The sequence below is a fragment of the Chiloscyllium punctatum genome, chromosome 10 (genome assembly GCF_047496795.1).
Source record: "Chiloscyllium punctatum isolate Juve2018m chromosome 10, sChiPun1.3, whole genome shotgun sequence".
Lineage (NCBI taxonomy): Eukaryota > Metazoa > Chordata > Chondrichthyes > Orectolobiformes > Hemiscylliidae > Chiloscyllium > Chiloscyllium punctatum.
Genome location: NC_092748.1, coordinates 10,352,731 through 10,374,571, shown reverse-complemented (window position 1 = coordinate 10,374,571; position 21,841 = coordinate 10,352,731). Strand labels below are relative to the sequence as shown.

The 21,841-nt window shown below is 43.4% G+C and overlaps 1 protein-coding gene across 1 annotated transcript in view; it reads right to left on the bottom strand.

The window, feature by feature from the left end:
* Positions 1-13,153, bottom strand: part of slx9 (SLX9 ribosome biogenesis factor) — a 92,239-nt gene extending 79,086 nt beyond the window's left edge. Inside the window, exons 1-2 of the mRNA XM_072578506.1 lie at positions 12,951-13,153; positions 11,476-11,584 (exon numbers count right to left, since the gene is read on the bottom strand). Coding sequence (XP_072434607.1) covers positions 11,476-11,584; positions 12,951-13,112 — 271 coding nt within the window. The 5' untranslated portion in view covers positions 13,113-13,153. The remainder of the gene's footprint in view (positions 1-11,475; positions 11,585-12,950) is intronic.
* Between the last annotated feature and the right edge of the window lie 8,688 nt (positions 13,154-21,841).

Here is a 21,841-nt window from a genome sequence, read left to right as displayed (position 1 = left end):
TCCAATCCACTCCACCAACCTGTCTATGCACTCATGAAGTTCATCTTTATCGTCCTCACATTTCACATTGCTTCTGAGTTTTTTTAAATCATCTGTAAATTTTCAAAATGCACAAAGGAAAAGAATAGCCTTGAAGGAATCTCAAAGTGAAGAAGGAGATCTATGCTTTCAGGGGAAGAGGATCAGGCATGGTCAAGAGTCTTTGACCATTTGCACAAGAAGAAAAATAAACACAATGACATCGGCTGAGAATGAAGGGGCCAGTGGATCTATGTCAATTTCCAGAAGACATTTGAGACAGTACCAAATTGAAGATTATTTTGGAAAACAAAGACTCATGGTATAGAGGGAAACATATCGGAATGGATACAAGATCAGCTGGCTAACAGGAAGTATAACGAGGTCATTTTCTGATTGGTAAATGATAATGAGAGGTTTGCCACATGAATCAGGGCTAGGGCCACAAGCTTTGATGACTCATCAAATGTCTAGGATTGAAAGGTATGGTTTCGAAATATAATGGTTGAAATGATCAGAAAGACTAAACTGGAAAGCCATTTATGAAGATGTCATAAGAAGGTATAAATATAGATAAATGAAGTTAGTGGGCAAATGGGGTATAATATGTGAAAATGTGAAACTGCCCATTTGGCAGAAAGAATAAATCAAGAAATATATCACCTAAACGGTGAGAGGTTGTACAGCTGAGACACAACAGAGAGATTGATGTGTCCGAGTTGCAAAAGGTTGGTATGTATGAACAGTAAGTCATTTCTCACAAGACAACTTGATTATAAAAGTGAGGTGGTTTTGTTTAAGTTATACAGATTATTGGCGAATACACATCTGGAATCCAGTGCTCTGTATTGGTCTGCTTACTTAAGGATGCAAGCAAAAACATTGGAAGTTGTTTAGAGGAGGCTTATGAGACTAATAGGTGGATTGAGCGGGTTGTCTGATGAGGGAAAGCTGGACAGTTTAAGCTTGTATTTATCAGACTAAGAGATGACTAAACTGAAATATATGAAATCCTGAGGACTCTCAACAGCATGGATATGCTTCCTTTTGCGGGAGAAACAAGAACTAGAGGTCAGAGTTTGAGAATCAGATGTCGACCATTTAACACAAAGCAAAGGAGAATTTTTTTTCTCCGTATCACAAGTCTTCAAAGAATTCTCCTCAAAAGGAGATGGAAGCAGAGTCTGTGAATGTTTTGATAGCAAGGATAGATTCTCAAGAAGATGGGAAGGAATGTAGAATAATCAGATCAGCCACAATCTTACTGAGCAGCAACAGGCTCCTTGGGCAAAATGGCTTACTGAAAACTCCAGATACCTCTGATCGACCCACAAACCTGATCAACAAGATCCTAACTCATGCATTCTGCTAAAATCTGCTTTTAACCCACGTAAAACATCTCTTACTCGCTGAATAGTCTTGCTCTTTCTCCAAACTTTGTCTCTCTTCCCACTCCCTTCCAATTATCCCCCTAAAACTGAAACTAACAAGATAAACTTTCTCTGTGAACTGCTAAAGACAGTTCAGCAACTATATGAATCAATTCACTGTTTTCAAGAGCCTGTTTTCCCTTTCATCTCAAGAGTTAGGGGTGTCCACCAGAAATGCCAGATTCGAAATTCGTCCACACATCCTGTGCTTTGGCAAATGCATCCAAGCATTCCAAATTTATAGCCTTTGCAATACTTCTCAACCTGTATGGACTGAGTCAGCAATTAGACATCCCCGAAAGGTCACATATTTTTCTCACACCATGTTAAAGATAAATGTGAATATGTTAACTCCTGCACAATAGTAGACTGCTGAAGTCCATGCAAACACAATGATTTAAAACTGAACTTTCAGGGATTCAAATCAAAAATATGCAGACATGTGAGAAATACAAAACCAAGGAAGCCCAAAGCTGCAGAAGGTTATCAAACAGTCCACTGGTCATGATGGAAAGGTTGATAATTGGTACAGTTTGCTGATATGATTATTCAATCATCAAAAGGCAAAGCTTAGATAGACAAAGTCAGAATATTTTTCCAGTAAGTAGCTGGCTACAAATCCTGGATCTCATCAACTGTAAGTCTGCTATAACTCAGACACAAATTAAACCTGGTTTACACGATCAAAGAGACTCATAATTCAATTGGTGCCAATTTTTTTTGTAATGATTTATAAATTATGAGGTGGAGAGGGGCTCAGGGCAAGGATTTGGTCCACATTACGTTTAAATGGAGGGTCTGTGAATCATGATTTGCCCATATCCATTATCATGGAGCAGTGCCTTACACTGTGACCTCAAATAAATACAGTGCAGTGCAACCAACAGTGGGGTGGAAGTGGGAGGGGGGGGGGGGGGCACAACAAAGGCCGGAGGAAACAGCACAGAAGCGCTTCACAGGAGGCTCCCAAGCACTGAGGATGTCACCTAGACAGGGGACGAAACATCTGCAACACAAATTCCCAGCTCGGCGAACAGAACCACAACAATGAACACCCGAGCTACAAATCTTCTCACAAACTTTTAATGACCACCTTCTTGCTGAAACTGATGTTCAGTGTTCTGGATGCACTATCATCCTGAAACATTTTCCTGAGAAATTCCTGTTGGGTCAAGACTTCTGTGTCTCTGCTTACATCACAGATCTTGTCCTGATTACATCATCTCATGGTCACAATGGCACTGGAATCATAACCCGACTACCTCAAACAAGAAGCCCTATGGCTTCCTTGATATTAAAGCACTGGGTTCTTTAAAACAAACACACAGCACAGTCCTTCCACAAATTCAGATGAAACAAAAGTCAGTCAATAACCTGCACTTTAACATGCACATGACTGGTACTCTAATACAGCTGTCACCTCCTCACCTAATGCAGCTAAATACTTGTTTTGTGACACTTGAAGCGAATATGTTAGAGGAGCTGTATGGCCCAATTAGAATGCCAAATCAGCAAAGACTGACTGACATCACGTTTGGACCAGATCAGAGGCGTTCATACATGTAGGACAGTGCTCCATGCAAACTGTGCTATAAGGAACTGAACTGCTCCCTCAAAAAAAGCCTCTGGATTCTTTAACAGCATGTCTTGCAGCACTCCAGATACAAACTCTGTCCTCAGTGCTTATCCAGAGCAACACTGAAAAATTGATAGCTCATTAGGGTTATCAAAACATAGAAGATCCAGTATAGAATAAAAATCTGACATACAACACACCAGCATCAAAAAACATTAAGTTCATAAGATGTTACTGGAGCCAGTAGCAGAAAAGTGTAATGGCAGGGTAGTGTTTCTTTTAAACACAATCAGAACATTTCAAGACAAAGTTTGCCCACCAAAAGAGCTATTATCTCACCAGCAATGTTCGATACAAATTGTTAACTCAACCTTTCTTTTGTTTCAGCCAACTTGGAATGACGAAGCACTTTGCTATTTTAAACAATTAAAGCCACCCAGAAACAAAATATTGCAATATGGTAACACACCTCTGCATTTCAAACAAATGAAACTTATACTAAATTAGGAAGTGCCACTGGCTACCTTGCTGCTGAGCAAAACATTTAATACAGCATACAGCCTTTTGAAACAATTTTGCAGCAAACTAGGTAGGAATTCACTGACAATAATTAAACAATAGTTGCAAATCTGGACTGTCAAGTACTGTAGGAAAAAAGCCCTTCTCTCATTCAGTGATGTTGTGATGTACAATAATTGTGTGTTGACTTCCTTGAATATGTCAACATAAAAAGTATTCCAAAGTCAGTTCGAAAGCAAAATATGTGGGCATTTTATATATTTGGACACATATACCAAAAAGTATCGTAAATATCTGGAACAGACCATTCACCCTTCCAGCCCACTCTGCCCTTCAATGAGATGATGACTGATATTCTACTTCAACATAATTTCCTGCACTACTCCCATATCTTTTAATGTGTTAAATATGTAGAAATATAATCGATCGGTCTTAAAACATAATCAAGGACACCGCCTCCAAAATCCTCTTGGGTACAGAATTCCAAAGATTCTTCACCTTCTGAGCAGATTCACCCTGATCTCGGTCCTAAGTACTTTAAATGAAGAACCTTAGAAAAATGGGCAAAGATAATTCTCATCATTTGGATGATTGTACAGTACATTACAATTGTTTCAGAACATGCAGTACTGGGTACACATTACCATCCAACATTACCTTGCATGGAGGCCTGCAGCATTTAATAATACTGCATTTTTACATGGTTTATGTAAAGCAATTACGTATTTTATTACTATTGTAATATCTTCACAACTCCACGTAAGTATTCTGAATTAAACTGGACATGCCATGACTTGAAGAAAGTGAGGACTGCAGATGCTGGAGACCAGAGAACGGCTTATGCCTGAAACGTTGATTCTCCTGCTCCTCGGATGCTGCCTGGCCTGCTGTGTTTTTCCAGCACCACATGCAGTGACTTGAACCCAGACCTTCCAGCCAGAGCCATGGACATGAACACTACCACAAGAACCTTGCACACTCCTCATAGGATTATGGAACCAGGACCAATATATTCCAGATAAACATCAAACTCTCAGGAATGGAATAATTCCTGTTCGGATACAAATTAACGCCCACTCACAAAGCTTATATATTATTCACATTGACGAATCACTTCTGCACCATCTGCTGGTTGAGGCCAGTACATGCATTACCATACTGCATCCTGTGTTTTATTAAAAGGAGCACAGAGTACAAAAGCAAGGAGGTCTTGCTGAACTTATACAAGACACTTGTTAGATCTCAGTTGCAGTACTCTGAACACAGTTTTGGGTGCCACACGAAGACTTGAGAGTATTGCAGAGTTCAAAAGACATTTACAAAAATGATTTCAGGGGTGAGAAACTTGAGTTACAAGGATAGTTTGGAGAAGTTGGGACTGCTTTCTTTGGACAGTACATGGCTAATAGAAGATCCATAGAAGTTTCCAAAATCACAAGAGGTTTGGATAAAGTTGATAGGGAGACACAGATCCTGCTTGTAAAAGGATCAAGAACAAGACGATACAGATCACAAGTGAGTTGTAAATGCACCTTTGCATTTCAAGAAGTCTTTTTTTACCTCCATCAGTGTGGTTCAGGGCTGTCCCTGATGAATGACACTATCTCATTCAGAGATAGGAGTAGCTAACTCATGCTGAATGAGGTAATGAAGGGCCAAAACATCAAGTCTCCTGCTCCTCGGATGCTGCCTGACTTCTATGTTTTTCCACACCACACTTTTCAACTGCAGTGGCAGTCTCCCGACTTATGAGTCTGGAGGCCTGGGTTGAAGCCCCACCTGCTCCAGAGGAGTCCAGCAACATCTCTGAGCAGGTCGATGAGAAAGTAACCATGCTGAACACAGGGAAAGTCAAAGATGCTGGTTTTGGTATGTGATAAGGTGTGAGGAGGGAGAAGCAATCGTGGGAGAAGCAACAGCATCTTAACTGTTCGAGAAGAATTTTAACAAAATTAACAGCAAAACAAGTCAGTCCATATGGCAACAGATGGCCAAACTAGTGCCCCCTGACAATTGACAAACCATTTCTCAAAGTCTGCGTATTGCTCACATTGACAAATCACTTCAGCACCATCTGCTGGTTGCACTAGCATACTGCAGCCTAAGATTTATTAAAAGGTGTGGAGAAACAAAAACTTCGTCCAAGAGGTTAGTCTTAAGAAGCATCTTCAAAGGAGAGCTTTATGGAGGAAATTTTAGTGATTTGAGTCCAGCTGGCCAAGAGCACAGCCACCAAAAGCATGATTAAAACTCAAGATAAAGGGGCTGGAATGTGTGAAGTGTAGAGATCTCAAAAGGGTTGTGGGACTGAATGTGATCACAGATAGGGAAGAGCAAGGTCGTGTACAATGTGAAAACAACGGCAAGAGTTTTATAACACAGATTGGGAGCCTATGTTGTTCAGTGAGCACAGGATGATGGAAATCAAGAAGCTACAGCTGCAATCTTGGTGGGATTTGAAGTGGGAGAAATAATGACACACCAATACTTTCCATCACTCCCCAAAACTTGACTACCGGGAACTCGCAAGCTGGGCAGATGGATCAAAGTGATTACCACAAGTGAGCTGTATCCCAGGTAAGGAAATAATGGTCTGCTCATATATGAAGCCTCACGGAGATGAAAATTTCCAATTCAAGAGTTTAAAAAAGAACACATTTACTTTCAGGTCATAAGAGCAAATTACTGCAGATGCTGGAATATGTACTGAAAACAACAAATGTCTGACCACAATGGATCAGACAGCATCCATGAAGAGAGAGAAAGTTCAAGTTTTGATGACTGCTCATCTCCACTCAAAACATTAGCTTACTTTCAGGTCAACTGTCATCATTTCAAGAGAAGGATTCAGGAAGGAAAGTCACTTTAACTATCAGTAACAAGCGAGTTTCTTGGGGCTCTTTGACAAGAGCCAGTTTCATTCATCATTCAAGAGCATAAGGAGCAAACTTCAACTCTTTCAATGTATTGAGAAATAAAACCCAAACAGGAAAGTAAGAAATAAAAATAGCAAACGCTGTAAATATTTAGCAGGTCATGGCAACACCTGTGTGAAGAGAGAAATGCTTCAGCTTGTTTCAGAACTGTGTAAAGTTGGAAATGGAATAGCAAGGGGTGGTGAGGCCAGGACAAAACACAAGTCTATGATATGGTGAAAGTCAGAAGAGATTGAATGTGAGAGGAGTTAGGACACAGGGCAAAAAGGAACAGTAATGAGGCAAGTAGCGAAGAATGTACCCAGTGCAGTTGTGCTGCAGTCTGGAAAAAAAGGCTTCAGAAAAGAATATAAAATGGAGCAGCAGTATGATCAGAAATTGCTGAACCCATATTAAGTTCAGAAGGCTGTCAAGTATATTGAGACTCACTGCAAGAGTGCAGCAGGCTGAGGACAGAATGTCAAACAAGGTAGAGAATGCAAATGTCAGACTACCAGAAGCACAGGGTCATGGCTTTGGACAAAATGGAGACCCGCAAAACAGTCACCTAAACTGTGTCTGGTCTCCCAATGTAGAGAAGAACACATTGAATTGTGAGTACAGGAAACAAGACTGAAAGATGTACATATAAATTGTAGCTTCGCCTGAATAGAGCATTTAGGGCCTTGGACAATAGGCAAAAGGTTAAAGTGCAGATGTTACATCTTTTCCTGTATTTGCATTGAAAGGTGATGGTGTACAGCAAGTGATTGAGAAGTGGACTAAGATATCACAGAAGGAAAAATACCTTTGGAATACTGAAAGGGAAAGAGGAGAAGCATTCACTGTGGTTGCAATGGCAGAAATAGAATATGGAGACTGGTGGGGTGGAAGGTGAAGTCAGCCTATCATAGCTCTGGGAGGAGAAAGGGCAAGTGTAGGAAATGTGGTCATGGGTGATGGCATCCTCACCTTAGGACCAAAGGTATGTCAGAAATATTATTCATCAACAGAAGAGATACAACAGACAGAGGAACTGGAAGAACAGAATCCTCAAGTGGTAATTGAGGTATTCACAATGGAGGTAATCTGTGCCTAATTCAAATGTGGCAATTACTTTTATCCCTTGGTAAGCTTTTATTAATAGATTTTTTTAAAATTTCAAAATCTACTTTATTCATAGAAATCAATCTTTGGTACTTGTACAATTTGTCATGTTGTTCATAGATATATACATTGCATGTCTTAACATTACAAAGAACAGATTGAATTAATCGAATTTACAGTTATCCTATTTATAGTTCCCTTTATTAACCATCCAGTCTCTTAGTATTTAGCTGTGGCTTCAGCGGAACCCACCTACTGAGTGGGTGCCCTGTTATATGAAAGCAAATGAACCTTCTTTAACCCCCAGTTTATGGGGTTACCATTGTCCATTTGACTGTCCTGTGTCTGGGGTAGCTTGTCTACATCACAAACTTGTAAGCACAAACTGCTGGACCTTCGCTGGGCTGAGGTAGCTATCCAGCTCCTCACTGGGGTCATTTACCCGCTCTGGTGTCATTGAGCCAAGGCAAGGGTCCACATTGTCCAGTTCTGTGTCTGACAATGGGACTGTCAGAGGATCACAGCTCTCAGTTGCCTGTAGTTGTGGGGCAGTGGGTACCTCCTGGTTCTCACTGGGTGGAGGGTGGACTTCAGGGGGTCCGTTATTTCCTGGTTGGGAGGAAATGCCCTCCTCTTTACCGACGGCGCTCTGTCTCTTCTTCTGGTGGTGATGACTTTCTTTGCGTCCATCTTCCCCCTCCGAAGAGCTGGCTGTCCCTCCCTCGTGCAGCTGTCTTTTCCCCCTTTGCTGGGAGGCTTTGGGGGCCTGGCAGCATTTTGTCTTCCTGTTTTTAACAGGTATCCACTCCTCCGCCTGCTTGATTACCTCCTCCTCCATTTCTTCCATCTGCCCGGCTAGAGCTAGGATCAGCTGCTGTGTCTCTCCGCTGGCTGCTGCCTCCTCCACTCCAGCCTGTTCTTCTTTCTGGGTGCCACCAGACTCCGTTTCCCTGCTGTCTGGGTGGACCTTACTGGTCTTTGGGGGTCCACGGCTCACATCGCCACCTCTCGCCATCTGTGCCTAAGTGGGCCCCCCCCCCACGTCTTGGGCAGGTCTTATACATGTGGCCCACCTCTCCGCACAGGTTGCAGCTCTTTGCTTCCTGACAGTCCTTGGTCAGATGACCCTCCCGTTTGCAGTTCCTGCAGATGGTCACCTTGCAATCCGCCGCCACGTGTCCCGACTTCCCGCAGGTTCGGCACACTTTCAGCTGCCCTGCATATGTCAGGTAGCCTCTGCTCCCTCCAATTGCGAAGCTTGAGGGTGGGTGGAGGATGTTCCCACTTTCATCAGCCCTCAGAGTTACCCTGACCTGCCGCTTACTGGTCCAGATCCCAAAGGGGTCGATCACATCGGTGGCTTCTCCCTCAACTTGGACGTACCTTCCCAGGAAGGTCAGGACATCAGCCGCTGGAACATAGGGGTTGTACATATGGATTTTAACAACCCGACTCCTCTGTGCAGGAAGCACACACAATGGGATTGCCGACAAGATAGTGACTCCCCTTCCTTCTCCTTGAAGACCTTCAGGAGCTGTTCGCACTGCTTCACACTCCTGAAGGTCACATCAAAGTAGCCTGCCCCAGGGAAATCCTGCAGGCAGTACACGTCCGCTGCAGCGAACCCACAGCATCCCAACAGTACCTTCTCAATAAACAGGATGCGATCAACCGGTGTACGATCCTCTACCTTCTTCACAGTCACCCTGTGTTTCGAAACCCCCTGCCCAGGGCTGTGGGCAGCAGTTGAGGCCATAACTCTGAGGTTGGCTGGTCCCTGAATTGGCGTTAGGCTGAAGCCAGCATGAAGATCCACCAATAGCAGGTCAACACAACCAAACGATCCTCCAACGTACAATCACGATCCAGCGATGATCTCCACTAGCTCTGATGACTCGCAACTCGACCCCTGTCCTGATAAGAACAGACACTTGATCTTAGCCAAAAGGCAGAGAAGCGATTATTCATAGATGCTCGTGATGACCACTAACCTGTCAGTTGACAGGCTCATTAAAATGCAATTCAAGGACTAGACTTACTGGGGTTCTCACTTCACACTCAAAGTCAGAGAAGAGTTCATTTACGTTTTAATCAACACAACCACTCAGGACATGGGTTTAAACTGTTAATTGACCTTGAGCACATTTTCCTACAACAGTCATTTAGGACCTGGTGGTGAAATTAAGCTGCAAGAGCAATGAACTTGCGGAGAATTCCACACAAGGGGCTGGCAATTTTTTAAAAACAAAAAAAACAACAATTTGCAATCTGCGATAAATTAATGAAAAGTAACAGGCAAGTTGCATTGAACGTCCTGTATCTATGCTATTTATTCAATGTTTTAAAAAAATATTTTTTAAAAATAAAACATTCCACTTGCCAGGATTTACCAGCTGTTAGGATTCAGGTTGTATGGCTTGCATTCGTTCAGCTCCTTGCACTCCCAACTTCTGGGAGAGATAGTGAGCTGGGGGAAATACAAATATTGGCAAGATCAAATTGTGCTTGATGTGAAGCGTCCCACAGCACCGACAGCTTAAGCACATTTTAAACTTGTGCTTTTTGCTGCAGTCATGATACTGTGTCCTGTACTCAGCACCTGACATCACAGTATTCTCTGCCTGTTCCTTTTTCTCTGTCCTCATACCCTAAGCCGTTCCAATAAAGCTCACTATGAACCCTAGGAACATTTTCTCATTGCCTTTGCTGTCATCTTTTGGACTACAGGTTAAACCGAACATTAAGTAAAATGGAAACTTGGCAGCTTATGCAACCTGAGTAAAAGATTCACAACGTGATATAAGGAAAAGAAGCCCTTCCTATCAGGAGGACTTGTCCCACCAACACAAACAAGAAAACCATCAGAAAGGGGAGCCAACTTTCCACAAGTGGTTGTAATTTCTACATTAACTCTGAATGGACAACAAAATAGTTTGAGGTATAAAGACAGACAAGGAAATGATATACAGATGAGCCCATCCTGGACAACAGTATATAGGAGAACACCAATATCCAGTCTAAAAATCAACAATGGGAAAAGGAACAAAATTAATGTGTACTCTTCTAAAAAAAACATTTTGGTTTTATTGAATCTACAAAGATGGAGATGAAAGGGCTTAGATGCAACAGCGGTCATGGTGCAGGAGACAACCCAGAGTCCAAATTCTGACACCCACAAATAACTGCCTTCGACCTCTCTCTCACTTTGTTGCATATAGTTTCTGCATACAATTCACAGACAGAGAGTACAAGTCACACTTCTGCTTCTGAAGCTTGTGAATCATGTACCTAAGTGTGATGAAATTCTGGTCAAGAATTTTAAGGTTTGGACCTTGTGGAGGACAAATGTAATGAGTTTTGCTAATATGGACCCCGAGCGTGAAACAACATGAACGACTGACATAAGTTTCCATGGGCAGGAGTGACCAAATTCACTGAACTCTTCGACGTGGACATGGATTCCAACAAGTTCCAGCTCAGAGGTGCATTCCTTGGTGAAGTACACAGATATTTCAGATTTCGATAGATCAAACAAAGTCTGTTGCAAGCATAATATTTTTCCAAGTGTAAAATATAGTGGTAAGTGTCGGTATACTTTGTTTGAAGTGTCCATGCAGTGACAAAAACACAGGCTGCTAATGAGTTTTGAAAACCAGCTTCACAATTAGTAAGAACTTCATGCCTTCAGTAAACTGCTCTTTGGCCTATAACAAACAGGACTCATCAGCAATATCAGCTCAGACTACCCGAACACAGCTGGGTTGGACAAAGTGAAGAAAAACATTTTCTGAAGTTCCAGCAACCAAAGCTTTTCCCCATAACACAAGGTTGTAGGAAGCAATCACAGAAGTCTGACGACCCTAATATAACTGATCTATCAAAACATATGTATCGAATTCCAGAACCTTACCTTTCCTACTGGACACCACAGTCTTAGAATCGACATCCAGATTCTGAATAAGTGTCTTTGGATCAATTCTTGTTCCAGCAAACAGTGAGGTAGGTAACTGATCGACATCCTGAAAAGTGCAACAAAATATCCCTTAGTCGCAACTGATACCTCCTCCTCTCACCATGATATTTTGAGGTTTAAAATGCTTGCTTCAATTCTAACAACAAACCGATCTCAAAGAGCCACAATAAATTCTCTTGTCACCTCAGTGCCGCCCTTTCCTTGCATTCCCCACAACTTGCTCCACATCATCTTCTAGCATTTACACTCATCCTCTGATCCCATCACCTAATCACCCTACGTTAGCACCATCTATCTTATTTAATCTTCTTGCTCTCCACCCAGCCAGTGCCTTTGTTACCCCCAATGCCCCTTCACCCTTCTTCCCCCACCTCAGTCATGCACAAAAAAACCAACAGAACTTCGCATGCCGTAAATCAGTAGCAACAAGAGAAATGGCTGGCAAAGCTCAGCAGCTTTGAGGAGAAAAACAGAGTTAACTTTTCATGTCCAATGACCCTTCCTCAGAAAAGTTAACTCTGAATTCTCTCCACAGATGCTGTCAGCTTTTCTAGCAACTTTTGCTTTTGTTGCAGCCTTCCACACAATCACCTCACCCCCATATTCCACACAATCACCTTTCCCCACCTCAACCATCCAGTTAATCCTCAGCCTTGCACAATGTTCACCTCATATTTTTCCCATTGCCTCCCTCTTTGATGTCTACCCTGCCTCCTCCACATCCTGTTGTAACACTCTCCCGATCTCTCCAGTTTCCCGTCTCCCCCTCCCCACTGCCTTCCCGCACGTCTCCCACTGCCCTGCCCTCATGACTCCCCCACACTCCCCACCACCCCTCCCCCATGTGTCCCCACCGCCCCTCCCCCACACTCCCCACCATCCCACCCCATGTGTCCCTACACCCTTCCCCCAACACTCACCACCGCCCCCATATGTCCCCACCGCTTCTCCCCACCACCTTGCCCCCATGTGTCCCCACGTCCCTCCCCCACACTCCCCACCGCCCCTCCCCCATGTGTCCCCACGTCCCTCCCCCACACTCCCCACCGCCCCTCCCCCATATGTCCCCACCCCTTCTCCCCATGTGTCCCCACGTCCCTCCCCAATGTGTCCACACACACTCCCCACCGCACCCATGTGTCCCCACACCCCTCCCCCACCATCCCACCTCCCCCCCATGTCTCCCCACCGCCCCTCCCCAATGGGTCCACACACCCCTCCCCCACCATCCCACCTCCCCCCCCCATGTCTCCCCACCACCCCTCCCCCACATCTCTCCACAGCCCCTCCCCCACACTCCCCACCGCCCCTCCCCAATGGGTCCCCACCGCCCCTCCCCCACACACTCCCCCTCCCCACCCCCAGGTGACGCACTGACACGTGTCCCCCCCCTCCCCTCCTCATGCTCTCACCCTCCTCACGACCTTCCTGTCTCCCCCTGGTGGTGGTGGTGGTGAAGCAGGCGGCGGTGGCTCGGGCTCGGGCTCGGGCTCGCTTCGTGCCCGGCTCCCAACGTTCAGCTTGACCGCGGCCGCGTGCAGCCTGCGGCGGACCCTCCGCTCCTTGCCCACCATCTCCGAGCGAGTGACCCGGACCCGACACCTGCTGCACCCCGACAATCCCCACCGTCCGTCCCCATAACCGCTCCGGCTCCCCCGGCAACAAACGTTCCGAGCTGCTCCGTTCCCAGTTGCAGCCCCGTCGCTCACAGAGCTGGGGGCGGAGCCAGAGAGAGAGAGAGACAGAGTAAGGTACCAATACAGGGCTGCACAGCATCTCAAAAAGCTGCACCTTAGGGTGGCAGCAAAGAAATATCAATGCTGTCACCCAGCACCAAAAAGAAAATCCCCGGGGAGTGTGGTAATGTGAAGTTAAAAACAAGTTGCATGGAAACCAGCAGCAACTTTGGAGAGAGAAGCAAGAAGTTTAGTGGAAACCAGAACAGAAGTTGTTGGAAAAGTCGAACCGGGGGGAACATTCCTTGTCACACTCTGCACCAGCATCCCCCACACTGATGGCATCACGGCAACAGCCTCAGTACTCAACCCCAACCACTGCCAATCTCAGTCACTGATAAAACTGCACGGTGACATCAACAAGTTTCATCCCACCATCAAACTCACCATGGACTATTCACAACTGTCTGTCTCATTCTTGGGCACATGCATCTCCATCAAGGATGAACACCTCAGCACTTCACTCTTCCGCAAACCCACAGACAACCTCACAATGCTACACTTCACAATGCATGACAAAAGAAAAACCTAACTCTGATCTAAATCTAAATCGGATTGCCTAAAATACCCCAGCACGTTATGGGAAGCTAAGTCACCGGGAGTGTTTAAAGATGAGATTGACAGATTTCTCAAATACCAGGGAGTTGACATCTCTGCTGAGGTGGCTTGAAAGAGGAGTTAAGACCTTGGACAGATCAGCCATGGTCTTATTGAGTGCTGGACAGGCTTGAGAGTGTAAATGGCATTGTCTTGCTTCTATTTCTAAATTGAGAAAATAGGAACTGGAATTTGTCCCTTTAAGCTTTCTTATGATCTTCTTAAATTTTTATGTTTCTACATGCTGCTTTTTCAAGGGTCAAACCCTATTTATTGGAATTCTGCAGACTATTATAAAAAGTCTTTAATATAAAATGGATCCCTGAGTTTAATCTCTGTTGCTTGAATCCTGACAACTCAGCTCTACTGCTTTCCTGGTTCTCAGGTACTGTCACAACACTTGAGATGACAATATGAATTATCACTGAGCTCATCATCAATCTTAAAGTTCAAATGAGGTGGTAAACTCACTTTCAAAAGGCAAGACTGTAAAGAGTGAGGTAATTTCAAATTATTGCTGTTATTTTAAAATTTCAAATGAAATCAAATTGATGCACAATTCCACCTTTCATGGAATTTGTAACTCCTGAAATTTTCATGTTTATTTAGTCCTTTAAAACGGGACTTTAGAGACAGGTTTTCAGGCTCAGCTTTTTGCACTCTGTTGGTGGCAAAGCTTTTATTTTAGAAGCAAGATTGCATAAATAAATTTTAAAAACAATTAATCTTTGGAACAACAGTATTTCTAGGCCTCGAAAAATGCATGGACTAGGTAATATCTCATTACACTCAAAACATAATTTCAGTTTAATATCCTACATTTACAAAAAGAAAAAGAAAAATCATTGTTTTTCATTAAACAACAATCACCCAAGATTTCTCTTCCTATTAATTTTTTAAATGTTCCATAATCTGTTGCAAACAATGGGATAACGTAAAGTGTACAGTGAAATATATGAATTACATGTAAAACATTTTTAAAATGTGGACTACAAATCTCATACTGCATCAAGATTTTTTGAATATCAGTTCTGTGTCATACCTGAAGTATAAATGATAAAGTATTCAGAAAAAGTAACAAAAGAGGAAGGTGTGTACCATATATACTCAAATATGGGCCGAATTTTGAGAATAATTTTTTTAAGCTGAAATTAGGGAGCCAACGAATGCATGGGCACTAGCTTTGAGGGGCTGAAATTCATGCTGCAGTTCGAAATACTGTATTATTAGCAAAAAAGTTGATTTGATCGCACAATTAATCCCGGGTAAAGAAGAAAAACACAATGAATTACGGAAAAGGTAATTACCGGATAAAAGCAAGAGACCAGTATGAAAATCCGAACATGTCAAAGATTCATTGAAATCCTGCAAAATCACACTTGTTCAACATCGTCATGACCTGATATAATGGCACACTTAAAATGAAACATTTATTAAATTCTGAATGTCTAAGTGTCTTGAAGTTTCCCGCCAAATTCTTCCATTTCCCTCCCATTTACTCTTGTATGTTATGAACCTGAGCAACATTAACACATTTGTCAAAGAAATAAAGATATACCGGTTGTCTAGCTTCCCCACAGTATGGAAACAGGCCATTTGGCCATATATATCTCAAAGTAATATATCTCACTTTTTTTAAAAACAATATTTACTTTTGGATGTACAGTGAAGAAAGTACAATAAGTATTGATAGACTTCATACCTGTCTGAATGAATGAATGAATCAATCAATCAAAATGTGCTGTAGTAAACCAAGTGTGGTTAAGTAGAGTTATGAATGAATGGAGAGAGATGCAATGTAGTAAGCAAAGAGTCACAATAGAGTTTCTGGCATGACTGAATGAATGCAATGTAGTCGGGTCAACCTATACACGAGATAGATGGAAAATACAAGATTTTTTGGCCAAAAATAGACGGTTGACTTATACATGGGTAACTATTAGATTAGATTCCCTACAGTGTGGAAACAGGTCCTTTGGCCCAACAAGTCCACACCAACCCTCCGGAGAGTAAGTCACCCAGACCCATTTCCCTCTGACTAATGCATCCAACACTACGGGCAATTTAGCATGGCCCATTCACGTGACTTGCATGTCCTTGGACTGTGGAAACCAGAGCACCCGGAGGTAACCCATGCAAACACAGGGAGAATGTACAAACTCCACATAGACAGTCGCCCAAGGCTGGAATCGAACCTGGGACCCTGGTGCTGTGAGCTAGCAGTGCTAACCACTGAGCCACCTTGCTACCCCACCATATATATGGTGCATCTGTTGCACCTTTCACCAGATGTCTCAAAATATTTTAATGCCACTGAAGTACTTTTTGAAGTGAATCATTGTTAACTTAGCAAATACAGCAATCAATTTGTGCACAATCAACTCCCGCAAACGTCAGTGGTAACAACTAGATGATCTATTTTTGGGATATTGATGTGACAGAGCCTGATGGATAACTCCCTGCTCTTCATAACAATCTTATGAAGCATAATGTCCCTGAAAGGGCTGACAGAGCTTTGATTTCATGTTGCATTCTCAATATTGACTATTCCACTGGAGAGTCATCCTTGGTTTTTGGTGTTCAAGTTCTGAGGCAGCGTTTTAACTTTGTGTGTCTCAGAGGCTCCTGACTTGAGCAGTGGCTGGCACTTAATGTTTGTGTGGTTACCAGTTTGCTTGAAGCGCAAAGTTAAGTCTGAGACAATACACTGGGAGTGTTACATTGTGTGAGGCTCAGTTAAATATGAGTTTGGGCGTTTACCACAGCAGGGGAACGAAAAGGAAACATTTGGGGAGAGGTCAGTGAGTGGTTACATTGTGAAAAGGAGGTTGCAGTGTTTAATGCAAAATAAGGAAGTGGCAAAAAGACTCCAAAATAAATTCAGAATATTTCTCAGAAGTTAGGCAGTGAAGGTTTATATTTATAGCCAGAAGCACATTAGCAGAAATAGCTTTCAGGAGTAGTCCAGCGTGAGAGAGCAGAGTTTGGATATGAAACTCAGGTGAACATTCTGCAGAAGACTCAGTGTGACAGGATTACTCAACATTTTCCAGTGAAATGTGTAACAGTGCCACCTGTATGAACATGCAAGCTGTACAGAAATAGAAGACCGTAAGACCATAAGATATAGGAGCAGAAATTAGGCCATTCAGCCCATTGAGTTTGCTCCACCATTCGATCATGCCTGATGAGTTTCTCAACCCCATTTTCCCTCTTTCTCCCCATACCCTTTGATCGCCTTCATACCCAAGAACCTATCTATCTCAGTCTTAAATGTACTCAATGGCCTGGCCTTTGCACCTTGAATGGCAATGAATTCCCTAGATTCACCACTCTCTAATTGAATAAGTTCCTCCATACCTCCGTTCGAAAAGGTCTTCCCTTTACTCTAAGGCTGTGCCCTTGGGTTTTAGTCTCTCCTACCAATGGAAACATCTTCTCAACATCCACTCTGTCCAAACCGTTCTGTATTCTGTATGTTTGAAGTAGATCCCCCCTCATGTGTTGAAACTCAATCGAGTATAGGCCCAGAGTCAAAATGGAATCTTCCAGAACAAACACTGATGTGGAATGTCAGATGGGCAGTGGGCACACACACCTTGTTTAAAATAATGTATCTAAACGCAAACAGTGTGAACAGGTCATAGTCACCTTGAACACAACTGGATGCAGGGCCAGGCTTTCACAAAGGTGTTGACACAGGACAAAATGTTTGGGTCCTCTGAAAGTGGATGAAAATGCGAGCGCCAGAGGGTCTGTTGGATTCTGGTAATGCAGTGTTCGGTGAAGAGCACTAGAGAGGAATCATGTTCTTTGTCCGATTCATGTCAACTGAGATTATTGAAAAGCTCATTGAGATCTTGACAAAGCAGGACATTGGGATGTTTTAAGAAGCAGGCAGGGTTACGGAGCCTTGAGTTTCAGAACAGCTGAGAGGAGATGCATCTACGGTAGGGAGCCAGCCAAGCCTGTCCTGGACATCATTCCAGTTCCATCAAAGGGTCAGCGGGTCAAGGAGAGGCACTGGGTTAGAGGACAACCTTTGGTATGCACAAACCAAAAGGAGACTAGGCACCCTGGTATCATAAGGGCAGGAGCAGCAGACAAGTTTGTCAGGCCCTCTAAAATACTTCCCATGGGATCCACTTGAAGAACACAACTTTACAATATGAAAGACCATTTTGGGAATGATGCTTTGGAGGACATCACACAATGAACGATCTCATGAGTGGTGTGATCGAGGATCTACATTACAAATCCACTTGAAAAGCTGTGGGAAGGTACATTTTCATATGCATGTTGCAGTCTGGAGTTATGGATAATGGTGAACATTCCTTCCATCATTCCACGTGGCTAACCAGGAATCTGCTTCACTCAATCATTTCTGAGGAAGGATCACTCAAGCTGAAACATTAACACTGCTTTCTCTCCACTGATGCTGCCAGACCTGCTGAGCTTTGCCAGCAATTTCTGTTTTTGTATCTCACTCTGACTGCCTGCCATTAGCATGTGTTGGAAGGATTTGCAGGATAACACTCACCCTGTTTTACCATGTTACAAATTCACCTTCTCACCAAGAAGTTATGAGGTGGGGTTTCTGGCTTAAAGACCGGGATCCTACCCACTGTATCACAAGATATCTGTTCTGAATAGGATACAGGAGGGAAAACTTGTTGAATCACTCATTCTGCTTCTGTTTCAGTTGTGTCAACACCACAGATTAACATCTGGATTCCACCAACATAGTTTTGTAATGGATGTTTTCACAATGTGATTATGACCAGAGAATGTTTATGTTCTGTGAAGTCGATTGAAGGATAGATATTGGCCAGATGCAGGGGAAGCTCTCCGTTATTCGAAATACGCCACAAGATCTGCTAAATCCACTCGAACAGGCAGATGGGACCTTGAGTTAAAAGGAAAGTAGCTTTGGCATTGGAGATCCGAAATAAAAACACAAAGTGCTGGCAAACATTCAGCTGATCTGTCAGCAACCAGGAAGAGAGCAGCAGAGTTAACATTTCACCTCCAGTGTGACTCTTATCCAGATGATGTTACCAGATCTGCTGAGCACTTCCTGTCGCACTTTCTGTTTCTAATTTGGATCTTGAATTCAGATCTCATTTGAAAGACTGAGAGCCCAGTGCTCTCTCAATACTGCACTGGAGCATCAGACATGGATTTTTACTTACAAAGACTTGAAGACATGATCTGTGTTTCAGAGGCAAGAGTGATACCACCGAGCCACAGTTGAGGATGATATATGGGAAGGAGTATATTTTTTTCTCTGACGGATGAGCCAGATAAAACAAATGTTATATTCTCTTTATGCCCACCTTGAGCAGTGTAGTATGGGCTATTTAGTATATTCATGGGCGAGTTGTGTAGATATTTGATCAGCAAAGGCATCAAACGTTATAATGGCAGGAAGTTGGAGTTGAGGTCACAATCAGATCAGCCATGATTGGTGGAGCAGACTCAAAAGGACCGAATGGCCTACTCCTCTTTCCAGTTTTCTTCCTTCAATATTCACTGTGTTGAAGTTTGCTAAAGTAAGATTGCAATCTCATTTCCTGTTGAGCAGGTTAACGCCCTCACAGCAAAAAGACAGTTTCAGCCTGGCGTGTGTGAGACCATTAAACATCAACATGTGATGCATGTTCTCTAGAAGTACACCAATGTCATTGTGACTCACTGGGGGACTTTCTGCAAATTGCTCAAGTTGGATGGTAATTGATCACACCTTTGTGCCAATTTCTTCGTCAGGTCCTGGCTACTAGACATCTTAACTTCCAGGCATAAGTCTCGTTACAGTCAGACAAACCCAGTCAAAATTGTTATGTAGCTTGAATGCAGTTAGATGTTGACAGTAAAATGTACACGGTCACAATTGTTGCATGAAAGTAATTTGTTCTGTCCCTCACTAATAATTGACAAACATGACGTGACTGAAGAAGGGCTCATGCCCGAAACGTCGATTCTCCTGCTCCTTGGATGCTACCTGACCTGCTGCGTTTTTCCAGCAACACATTTTCAGCAAACATGACATGACAACAACAAGTCGCACTTATCACTTCCTGAACATACAAAAACATCTCAAGGCTTAACAGTTGATCAGTTTGGCGGAAAATATGTTAGGCAATATTCTGACAGCTTCTGCACAACAAGCTATTTGCTTCCATGTTGTTAACAAGCGAAATGCAAACAGATATCTGAGCCGCACGCTATATGGGGCAGACATTGCTCGAGGCATCCTGCTATTTCATGGAAAAAAATTAGTGTGACAAGCAGAATTCTGTCTTGACAAGCCCACCGCTCAGTTCAGAACACAGAAGTTAATAGTGCTGCGTTGATTGAAATGAATGCAACCGCTCACATGTATAGCAGCATGTATAACATACCCTGCTGTTTCTCCACAAGAAACACCAGGGTATGCTCAGAGCTCCCACATAATAATTGTATCCTGCGAAACCAAATCTCAGATACCAGGGAAAACATTCTGGTGAGAGGATTACCTTTTAACTCCAAAATGGGGAAAATATCAACAAAATTTGTCTCTCCCTTGACTTCCTTCTGGAGCAGCCCAATGATAACTTGAGACATGGGCAGCAAAATTCAATTGAGTGGGCATCTGCCTTTTCAGGACTGCTGGGGTCATGTTGATCTGAAAATGGTATCCATACTGCACATACACACAATTGGTACTGATTACATCAAATGGCATCTGATCAGGTCACTAGGATGCGCAGTCATAGTGTGCAAACAGAATTACGCAGTTGTCCAATGCATTGAACACTAGTTGTAATGATTGTAACAACGTCAGTTTGCTGGACCTCACAGAATATGAATTTCCTGACTGGACCAGATGAACAGCCCCAATCAGGGAGACCTGGCAGACACAAAAGGATGAACGGGAGAAAGTGAGGACTGCAGATGCTGGAGATCAGAGTCAAAAAGTATGGTGCTGGAAAAGCACAGCAGGTCAGGCAGCATCCGAGAGGCAGGACAGTCAACGTTTTGAACATAAACCCTTCATCAGGAATGTTGGGGGGGTGGGGGGATGGTGCCCAAAGAGGCTGAGAGATAAATAGGAAGGGGCTGGCGTCAGGTGGAAGGTAGCTTGGAAGGTGCTAAGTAGATGAAGGTGGGGGGTGATGGTGATAGGTTGGTGCAGATAGGTGGGAAGGAAGATGGACAGGTAGGACAGGTCAAGAGGATGGTGCCGAGTTGGAGGGTTGGATCTGGGAAGGGGTGGTGGAGAGGGGATTTTCAGGGATATTGGGCCCACTGAATGCCTGGCTCAGTGAGAGGTAGTGCTATTGTCAAAGGCTATGCATTTGTAAGTAAAGGGTGATTGGTGATGGGATGCTGGCCTCCCACTAGTGATTTAATGTTTGCACCTGAATGGTTCCATCTTCTCTTACCTTTGCACAGTGTACATGTGTTCAGAAACAGGATCAATCAGCAACTTAAATAGATCATCAACCCATTTCAGGTTAGTGATTGGCAATTTCCAATCGCCTATTGCTACATCTGGGAGATTTTTGATGCCTTGTACTGCTTTTGAAAATGATTGAAGTTGACAGCGAGTGGGTGTGGCATGGTCTGAAAGGTCGTGATTCTGACTTCAATGATTCTGCTGAGGCCAATCACACTCCTCAATATTCATGAAAACAGTCAACAATAACTGTCTTTGCAACTTGCTCAGAGTCGGTCTTCCTCGGTTTCCCCTGCCCGAATTCTCCAGCACAGAAACTGGGAATGACCTAATAATGATCTGTCTAGCCAGAAAGCATAGTGGCGTCTGGCTCCTCCTTTCTCTTTGCTCTTCCTATTCTTCCCCTTTGAGCATTGATTGCTGCAGTCATGATACTTGGATGCACTCAGACAGTTGGCAGCTTCTCCCTGTGACGCAATGAAAACTGAGTATTAACTAACTATCAGTTAACTGCATCAAGGTGGTGCCCATA